At 40.9% G+C, this 9,051-nt stretch overlaps 1 protein-coding gene across 1 annotated transcript; it reads left to right on the top strand.

Annotated features, from left to right (window-relative positions):
• Nucleotides 1–5,786: 5,786 nt before the first annotated feature.
• LOC102269026 (olfactory receptor 4D11) lies at nt 5,787–6,725 on the top strand. Its single transcript, XM_005905552.2, has one exon. The coding sequence runs from the start codon at nt 5,787–5,789 to the stop codon at nt 6,723–6,725; it is 939 nt and encodes a 312-aa protein (XP_005905614.2).
• The last annotated feature ends 2,326 nt before the right edge of the window (nt 6,726–9,051 follow it).

Genomic DNA, 9,051 nt, shown 5'->3' with positions numbered 1-9,051 from the left:
ACTGTGGTGGAAAAAACCAGACGTCCACATAGGGAAGAAATTAACCTTCATCCTTACCTCACAACTATACAAAAAGTGAACTTGAAATCTATTAAAGACAAACATAAAAGCTCAAACTATTAAACTTCCGAAAGAAAATACTGGACAAGAATGTTTACAATCTTGGGGTAGGCAAGGATTTTTTAGAAAAGACATAAAGATCTTAACAAATATTGACTTCAAAATTTTAAATTTATAATTTTCCAAGTACATCATTAAGAAAATTAAAAGAGAGTTGTAGGCAAAACTATTTCCAATAGACATTTCTAAAAACGGACTTGTATCCAAACTTTATTGTTAAAGAGAAAATTATTCATGGCACTTGTTATAGAACACTAAGAAAACCTTTATTAAACAAGAGGGTGTCATGATAGTCTGTAAGGACCATAGTGATGAAATTTTACAATAGGGGAGAGAAATTGGGCTCAACTCTGAACACAGCGTGGAAGAGCAGGAAATTACAGCCAGGAAGCAGGGTTGGAGCTGCGGAATGGCAGGAGATGGAAGATTACTAAAAAGCAACATCAGGAACAACACTGGCTAACTTGACCTAAGAGAATTGTCTCTGAAGGCAGTCCTGGGTGATTTGATGTCACTTGGGGGTGGATGGTAGAGAGTGAGAAACCCATTCAGATAGCAAAGGTGATCAGATGTGAAAGATGGAAGGGTCTGGCTAAACTGACTTAGCAGAGTCCTGGCTAATATTAAGAAAATGCAGAGATGAAAATTCAAAAGCCAAAGCATCACTGGAAAAGAACTCAGACTGAATAGGGTTTGCTCAAAGACAGAATCTTTCTCAATGCAGAGAATCGCTAAACTCAAAATAGGTACTAAAGAAATAATAAAAGAGTAAAACAATTTAAATAGCAGTAAATATGAAACCACTCCACAAAATGAATTATATGAATCCTCAGTAATTACTTGAAAAGATGTTCAGCATCACTAGTCATCAGAAATGCAAATCAACACCGTAACGAGATACCACCACACACACACACCTCCAAATAGTTAAAGTAACATTGTCTTGCAAAGCAGAAACAGAGACACAGGCTCTGAGCACAAATGTATGGCAATCAGGGAGGGAAGGGGAGGAGGAGTTGGGATATTGAGACTGGCCGTATACACTACTGACACTCTGCATAAAACAGAAGATGAATGAGAACGACCTGTGTAGCACAGGGAAGTCTACTGGATGCATGTGAGGAAGTCCAAAAGGCAGGGGATATGTGTACCTGTATGGCACATCCATTCACTCTACAGCAAAAACTAACACAACGTTTTAAAGCAACTATACACCAAAAAATTAAAAAAAGAGAAAAAAACATTGTTGAGGAGAACCTGGGCCCACTGGAGCGCTGCTATCGGCAAGGTCAAATGAACATACAATAAACACGCTTTCCAGTAAGAGTAAACGTGTACTTAGCGTATAACTGCCCTTACACCTCCAGGTACTTACCCAAGAGAAATGAAAAACTAGGTACACAAAAACACTTGCACAAATATTGATAGCCAACATTTACCCGTAAGAGCCAAAAATTGGATACAACTCAAACATCATTTAACATAATTAGATAATCAAACTGTGGTGTATATATACACATATAATCTAATACCACTCAGCAACAAACAGGAACAATCGGTACGTGCAATAACATGGATGAATCTCAAAAACAGGAAAAATTCAAATATGAAAATTCCCCTATGTTACAACTCTATGGGCTTGATTCTTTTAATTGGACTGAAATTAATGTGTCCAAGTATTAACATCTACATGCTCCTGATAATGAATACATAGCTTCTATATTAATATCCACACGCCCCTGATAATGAATACATAGCTTTCTATTGCTCCTCTTCAGTGATATTTCTACTGCTGCAAGAGATATCCCCAAAGACCCATCTTGTCAGTTCTCTGTTAAGAATCTTCCGTTTTCAGCATAAACCCTCGTCACCTTTTGACATCATCACATAATCAGTGGCATTCTCCATGCCTCACTCAACTATTCTTTCTGTACAAGTGTAAACTGAAACAATACAGGGTTATAATCATCCTGTGTGTAATTAGAAACTGGAATTGTAAAAACGAGATTTGTCCAGTTGTCTTCTTCCAGCTCTTTGGCCATCTAATTAAAACTCACTTGTGTATGGTCCTCTGAGCTTTGTAAGTCCTAGAAACAGAACGCTTGCAGTCTCTTGGGCACAGAACTTGGCATGTTTTAACAAAGGTCTGATTGAGTGGTGTATTAAGGCATAAGTTTCATCTACTGCCTCTAGATAATTTGGACACTAATTAAAATTCGTGTGTGTGTGTGTGCATGTGTGTGTGTGCATGTGCATGTCCTGGTGACATTTTAATAACTCCCATTGAAAATTCATCACCAACAACACAATCACGCATTTGACTTTCCCTTGCTAGTCCAATAATATTCCCTTTCCAGCTCTTATATGAGATCAGAGCTGATGGGTTTGTTCATTAGACACAATGAAAGAGCCTTGAAGATGTGATTCTTTGAATCTGCCCTTTCTCTCCTGAAAAGAGAGAAAAGACACTAAGATATTTAGTCCTCCAAAGAGCTTCACCATCAGAAACAAATTTTTCAAGAATTAATGTCACCAGTATCTTATTCTGCACTTACCTAATGGCATACAATTCACACTTGGAGTTTCAGGATCAAAGGAATTAGGTAAAGACATTCAACTTCTAGCTAAAGTTAAGGTCACGAGAATGAAATTGAGGTGTCCGTCTTGATTTTGTATAAATACTTTGACTTTCATATTTCTCAGTTAAATTAAATATTTCAGAGCCAAGATGGTCTCCTCAGTGCTAGAGACAAAGGTGGGTGGTAACCAGTGGGAAGAGAGATGTTGTGTTAAGAGGAATGCAGAGATATGGTCCATTCAGCGTGATTTTCAGAGCCCTTTCCGCCAAGTGGCTTATCTTCAGACATACTTTATCACACATTCTTGTTATACAAAATTATTGTTATATATTCATCTTATATGTATACACACACACACACACATATTTTCTTATTGTTGTTCAGTCGCCCAGTCTTTGCAACCCCATGGACTGCAGCACACCAGGCCTCCCTGTCCTTCACCATCTCCTGGAGTTTGCCCAAGTTCAAGGTAAAAAAAAATGGATAGTATTTCTTTCCATCCTATTTCCATCTCTTTATTCCTTTTAACCAGACATAGATTCATAACATATTCCATGTAAGAACCAAGAATAATATTAATACTTACTAAAAGATGATGATAAATAAACTTTTGGTAACTCTTCACATATAGTAAGATCTTAAAAATAGTAGTTTTGTTAGTACCGAAAATCATGACATCTCCTATCATATCTCTTATCCCCCCTAAATCTACTACTTCTCTCCTCATAACACATTTCACTTTGTATCATGCTGAATTTATATATGTTCATCAATTTACACGTACCATCAATTTTGTTAACCTGTAGACACTTTGACAATGTGGTGCAATGTATCTATATACATTGGGGTTTTTGTATACCTGTAATTTTTAAGCTGGAATATACTTGCTTTACAAGGTGGTGTTAGTTTTATCTGTATGCATTTGAAGATTGCAACAAATGGTCACTAGCTAACGAGGAACAAATGATAATTATAAAATTTCCTAAAGATTATCAGTAACAGCTTATGTAAAAATGCTGATGATACGAGTATCCCTGCCTGCTATACGAACACTCCACCCTTTTATCTTTCATCCACAGAAGAAAAGAGGCAGAGGAGAGCGTGCCTGATACAGTCTGGACCACCGCTCAGAACTAGGCCAGTGTCTCTACCATCTCCCCCAGATTAGAGCAAGAACACGTCAGTTACACAAGATGAATATGTTCTAGAGTTTGCTGTGCACAACCGCGGCCACGGCCGGCAGTACTGCGCCGTGCACTTGAAACTCTTGTTAAGAAGGGAGCTCTTACATTTCCGTTTTTACCAAAATAAAAAAATTATGATACCATTTGAGATTTGGATTTGCACAGTTTCAAGCTGTTTCCAATAGCAAATTTTAAATGTTTTAAAGAATTATGAAGTAAGTTATCTCATTAGTATAAAATAATTGCAATGACAAGTTATCTACACAAAATAGCAGCGGCAGATTTAAGAAGTCCCTCAGTAAAAGCCAAGAGCAAGGAAACTGACTCATGGACAGCACCATTGTAATGGGAACCAGATGACAGCTTTTTTTAAGCAAGAAGTCAGCAGAATATTTCCTAATATGAAATTGAAACTTGCTAATATAAAGTGAAGGTGGCTCAGTCATGTCCGACTCTTTGTGACCCCATGGGCTAAACATCCATGGAATTCTCCAGGCCAGAATACTGGAGTGGGTAGCCTTTCCCTTCTCCAAGGGATCTTCCCAACCCAGGAATCAAACCCAGGTCTCCCTCATTGCAGGAGGATTCTTTACCATCTGAGCCACCAGGGAAGCCCAAGAATACTGGAGTGGGTAGCCTATCCCTTCTCCAGCGGATCTTCCTGACCGAGGAATGGAACTGCTATCTCCTGCATTGCAGGCAGACTCTTTACCAGCTGAGCTACCAGGGAAGCCGAATGAGAAACAGATGACATCTTTTTTAAACAAGAAGTCAGCAGAATATTTTGCTACTATGAATATTAAACTTGTAGATTCTTAAGTCCCCAATGGCTGGAGCCATGTCTTACTTATATTTGAATACAAGGATATGGTTTGAATACAGGAAAATACTTTAGACAGCTTCTGATATCAATAAATGTGTGTGGAATTAAAAATAATATTTTAAAAATAAAATTAATTAATTAAATTAAATAGATTGTGTAAAGGTCACTCAGTTCATTCAGTCGCTCAGTCGTGTCCGACTCTTTGCGACCCCATGAACTGCAGCACGCCAGGCCTCCCCGTCCATCACCAACTCCTGGAGTTCACTCAAACTCATGTCCATCGAGTCAATGATGCCATCCAGCCATCTCATCCTCTGTCGTCCCCTTCTCCTCCTGCCCCCAATCCCTCCCAGCATCAGAGTCTTTTCCAATGAGTCAACTCTTCGCATGAGGTGGCCAAAGTACTGAAGTTTCAGCTTTAGCATCATTCCTTCCAAAGAATACCCAGGACTGATCTCCTTTAGAATGGACTGGTTGGATCTCCTTGCAGTCCAAGGGACTCTCAAGAGTCTTCTCCAACAACACAGTTCAAAAGCATCAATTCTTTAGCGCTCAGCCTTCTTCACAGTCCAACTCTCACATCCATACATGACTACTGGAAAAACCATAGCCTTGACTAGACAGGCCTTTGTTGGCAAAGTAATGTCTCTGCTTTTTAATATTCTATCTAGGTTTGTCATAACTTTCCTTCCAAGGAGTAAGCGTCTTTTAATTTCATGGCTGCAGTCACCATCTGCAGTGATTTTGGAGCCCCCAAAAAATAAAGTCTGATGCTGTTTCCACTGTTTCCCCATCTACTTCCCATGAAGTAAAGGTCACTACTTAACACAAATGTTTATTCCTTCCAAAAACAGGTTTACAGGAAATGAATTGTTGAATGGCTTCACATATGATGATTTGAATGGATCACTAAACTGAGTGCAATCTTAAAAATTTGGACAACTCAACCAATTGTAAACACTACGGCCACATGGGGAAAGTTCTGAATTGCATTCACAGTGTTTAAGAAAACACGATAAATAGCTGAGCACTTTCATATGAAGTAGCTTCAAACAAAACAGACAGAAAGAGGATGAGTCCATGGAGCTGGGAAACGGCACCAGGGTGAAAGAATTTATTTTCCTCGGCCTGACCCAGAATCAAGAACTGAGCTTGGTCTTATTTCTCTTCCTCCTTTTGGTGTACATCACCACTCTGCTGGGAAACCTCCTCATCATGGTCACGGTGACCTGGGACTCTCGCCTTCACACCCCCATGTACTTTTTGCTCCGGAATTTGTCTGTTGCCGACATCTGCTTTTCTTCCATCACAGCCCCCAAGGTCCTGGCGGACCTTCTGGTCCAGAGAAAAGCCATCTCCTTCAACGGCTGCTTCACCCAGATGTTTTTCTTCCATCTTATTGGAGGGGTGGATGTATTTTCTTTGTCGCTGATGGCCTTTGACCGCTACGTGGCCATCACTAAGCCCTTGCACTACGTGACCATCATGAGTCGGGGGCGGTGCACTGCCCTCATCGTGGCCTCCTGGGCAGGGGGCTTTGTCCACTCCATCGTGCAGATCTCCCTGTTACTACCCCTCCCCTTCTGTGGACCCAATGTCCTGGACACTTTCTACTGCGATGGCCCCCAGGTCCTCACACTCGCCTGCACGGACACTGCTGTCCTTGAGCTCCTGATGATTTCCAACAGCGGACTGCTCACCACCCTGTGGTTCGTCTTCCTCCTTGTATCGTATATGGTCATATTATTACTAATAAGGTCTCAGGCTGGGGAGGGCAGGGGGAAAGCCATCTCCACCTGTACCGCCCACATCACGGTGGTCACCCTGCACTTCGTGCCCTGCATCTACGTCTACGCCCGGCCCTTCACTGTCCTCCCCACCGATAAGGCCATCTCTGTGACCTTCACTGTCATCTCCCCTCTACTGAACCCCCTGATCTACACCCTGAGGAACCAGGAGATGAAGGCAGCCATGCGGAGACTGAGGGGAAGACTCGGGCCTTCTGACTGCATAGACTGACAGCTCACTCCATTTCAGCACCTTTGAAAGTCTTTGTGAACCAATAATCTATATTTATTAAAGGATTTCTGATTAATTTTTAAAGTTTACTAAGATACATTGTTCTTGCTGTTATTGTTGTTTAGTCACTAAGTCATGTCCTACACTTTAGGACCCCATGGACTATAGGCCGCCAGGCTCCTCCATTCATGGGATTCTCCAGGCAAGAATACTGGAGTGGGTTTCCATTTCTGTCTTCAGATAATCTTCTCAACCCAAGGATCGAACCTGCATCTCCTTCATTGGCAGGCAGATTCTTTACCTCTGAGCCACCAGGAAAGCCCCACTAAGAAACATATGACTTACAAATGTTCTGAACAGCATGCAATAATAATTTTAAAATGGATTTTATATTACAAAAGAAGTAGAGACATTGAGTAGATAGCTAGAGAAATGAATGTCACCTACAGCCTTGGAAGAAATAAAGAAAATGGAATCCAATTCACTCAGATAATTTTATCACACTGGATAGCTATGGGGTTTTTTCAGCTCTATTGAGTTGCAATTGACAAATGCAAATGGCATATATTTAAGATGTACAACTTGATGTGTGGATATACATGAATATTGTGAAATGGTCACTGCAGCAAAATGAGTTACAGTGGGGTCTCTCTTGCTATCTCTTACAACTACATGGGAATCTACACTTATCTAAACAAATTTTTCGATTAAAAAAAAAGCAAAATATATACACAGACATTCTCTCTGCATTCCTACACTGTTCACAGGAAGGGAGATGAGATACATTAGAAAATAACGCAGTTTGTGCATTTGCATTCTATCAGGTTTTCACATCTTGAGGAAGTAAATATATCCAAAAGAAGTTCCTCCTCTGACTTTAGACTATGAATAAGTTAAGTAACTATTTGCTGAAGGTCTTCCTTTCCAAAGCCCACACTTTAGTGGTTGAAAGAAGGTGCCCTGAAGTTAGCAAACCTTGAATATGGATGTCACCGAGGAGTTCTGTCTGAGCCACAAAGGAAGCATGGCCGAGAGGAGCTACCCCACGTCCGAGGTAAGGAGCAGCGGCTGCACTTTGCTGGAGCAGCCATGAAGAGATACCCCACGTCCAAGGTAAGAGAAACCCAAGTAAGACAGTAGGTGCTGAGAGGGGGCATCAGAGGGCAGACAGACGGACACTACAATCACAGACAACTAGCCAATCTGATTACATGGACCACATCCTTGTCTAACTCAATGAAACTAAGCCATGCCTGTGGGGCCACCCAAGACGGACAGGTCATGGTGGGGAGTCCGACAGAATGTGGTCCACTGGAGAAGGGAATGGCAAACCACTTTGGTATTCTTGCCTTGAGAACCCCATGAACAGTATGAAAAGGCAAAATGATAGGATACTGAAAGAAGAACTCCCCAGGTCAGTAGGTGCCCAATATGCTACTGGAGATCAGTGGAGAAATAACTCCAGAAAGAATGAAGGGATGGAGCCAAAGCAAAAACAACACCCAGTTGTGGATGTGACTGGTGATAGAAGCAAGGTCCGATGCTGTAAAGAGCAATATTGCATAGGAACTTGGAATGTCAGGTCCATGAATCAAGGCAAATTGGAAGTGGTCAAACAGGAGATGGCAAGAGTGAACGTCGACATTCTAGGAATCAGGGAACTAAAATGGACTGGAATGGGTGAATTTAACTCAGATGACCATTATATCTACTACTGTGGGCAGGAATCCCTCAGAAGAAATGGAGTAGCCATCATAGTCAACAAAAGTGTCCAAAATGCAGTACTTGGATGCAATCTCAAAAACGACAGAATGATATCTGTTCGTTTCCAAGGCAAACCATTCAATATCACGGTAATCCAAGCCTGTGCCCCAACCAGTAAAGCTAAAGAAGCTGAAGTTGAACGGTTCTATGAAGACCTACAAGACCTTTTAGAACTAACACCCCCAAAAGATGTCTTTTTCATTATAGGGAATGGAATGTAAAAGTAGGAAGTCAAGAAACACCTGGAGTAACAGGCAAATTTGGCCTTGGAGTACCGAATGAAGCAGGGCAAAGGCTAATAGAGTTCTGCCAAGAGAATGCACTGGTCATAGAAAATATCCTCTTTCAACAACACAAGAGAAGACTCTACACATGGACATCACCAGATTGTCGATACTGAAATCAGATTGATTATATTCTTTGCAGTCAAAGATGGAGAAGCTCTATACAGTCAGCAAAAACAAGACCAGGAGCTGACTGTGGCTCAGACCATGAACTCCTTATTGACAAATTTAGACTGAAATTGAATAAAGTGGAGAAAACCACTAGACCATTCAGGTAT

Source organism: Bos mutus, chromosome 15 (genome assembly GCF_027580195.1).
Source record: "Bos mutus isolate GX-2022 chromosome 15, NWIPB_WYAK_1.1, whole genome shotgun sequence".
In the NCBI taxonomy this organism is placed as follows: domain Eukaryota; kingdom Metazoa; phylum Chordata; class Mammalia; order Artiodactyla; family Bovidae; genus Bos; species Bos mutus.
This window is presented reverse-complemented; position numbering and strand designations above follow the sequence as displayed.